The 1,302-nt window shown below is 54.3% G+C and overlaps 1 protein-coding gene across 1 annotated transcript; it reads left to right on the top strand.

Annotated features, from left to right (window-relative positions):
* Positions 1-588: 588 nt before the first annotated feature.
* Positions 589-981, top strand: LOC142663328 (histone H2A type 1-like). Its single transcript, XM_075841937.1, has one exon. It carries the CDS (start codon positions 589-591, stop codon positions 979-981), a length of 393 nt encoding a protein of 130 aa, XP_075698052.1.
* The last annotated feature ends 321 nt before the right edge of the window (positions 982-1,302 follow it).

Genomic DNA, 1,302 nt, shown 5'->3' with positions numbered 1-1,302 from the left:
GGAGATTGGCAGCGGACGTTGGAATTGTGCGTTTCACGGTATCGTTGGATGGAGAAGAATCAGCCCGTGCAGCCCGCAGATAACAAGCCCCTAATGCAGCAGCAGCTCTGCGCTATCACACCCGGGAATGTCCCCCCATATCCTGCAGCATGAAGGAGCGGCTGCACGGACTGAACGACTCTTCCAGACATGGGAGACCAGCGGGAATAAAGACATGCGCACGAATAAGCACAAGATGGAGGCGGCAGCTCTGTTGTAGACTTGGTGGGGGCTCTTAGAAGAGCCTTTGGGTCCTTCCTGCGGGAACGGGGCACATTACTTGGCGCCTAATGAGAAGAAGCCGCCGCTGCTGCTTTATTCCTGCTCCATTCGAGTTCAGGCGGGAGATGTTCCTATTGGTAGAGACAGAGGAGGGGGCGTGGTGTTATCTGCGAGTCTATAGAAATATTCTACTTCCTCATTGGCTACAGTGTCTGTCGTTGAATATCAGTTTTAGATGCGGCCAATCAGAGAAGAAGCTTTCTGCTCCATCCGGGTATAAGAAGTGACGGTCGGAGCGCAGCCGTTAGATCTGATCAGATAATAGACATGTCTGGAAGAGGAAAGCAAGGAGGCAAAGTGCGGGCTAAAGCCAAGACCCGCTCATCCCGGGCAGGACTGCAGTTCCCTGTCGGTCGTGTGCACAGACTTCTCCGCAAGGGCAACTACGCTCAGAGGGTGGGCGCCGGCGCTCCGGTCTACCTGGCCGCTGTGCTGGAATATCTGACCGCTGAGATCCTGGAACTGGCCGGAAATGCCGCCCGGGACAACAAGAAGACCCGAATCATCCCCCGTCACCTGCAGCTGGCCGTGCGCAATGACGAGGAGCTCAACAAGCTGCTGGGTGGTGTGACCATCGCTCAGGGAGGCGTCCTGCCCAACATCCAGGCCGTTCTGCTGCCCAAGAAGACCGAGAGCAGCAAAAGCGCCAAGAGCAAGTGAGCGCCGCTTATCCCACATTTAACCACAAAGGCTCTTTTAAGAGCCGCCCACATGGTCCTTAGAACAGAGCTCTGACCGCTGATCTCCGATATGTAAACGTTCTGCGCCAGATAAGTGGCTCTGCTTGTACAGAGATCTACCCATATGAATTCATATACCGCGGGGTTTCACATTGAAGAGGAAGCCGTAGGGTGGGTGGGAGTAGAACTGCGTTACTCATGACCTATACATTCACTACTGCCTCGTGCAGATGGTGGCGCTGTCCTCATTGGTGCACTAACTATACTGTACAGGACACATTAATAGTACAACTACTCCAGT

The sequence above is a fragment of the Rhinoderma darwinii genome, chromosome 11 (genome assembly GCF_050947455.1).
Source record: "Rhinoderma darwinii isolate aRhiDar2 chromosome 11, aRhiDar2.hap1, whole genome shotgun sequence".
Classification (NCBI taxonomy): domain Eukaryota; kingdom Metazoa; phylum Chordata; class Amphibia; order Anura; family Rhinodermatidae; genus Rhinoderma; species Rhinoderma darwinii.
The sequence above is the reverse complement of the archived record's forward strand: the minus strand, read 5'-3'. Positions and strand labels throughout refer to the sequence as shown.

Excerpts from the sequence above, each read along its gene's own strand:
- LOC142663328 (XM_075841937.1), top strand. The coding sequence starts at position 589 with ATGTCTGGAAGAGGAAAGCAAGGAGGCAAAGTGCGGGCTAAAGCCAAG.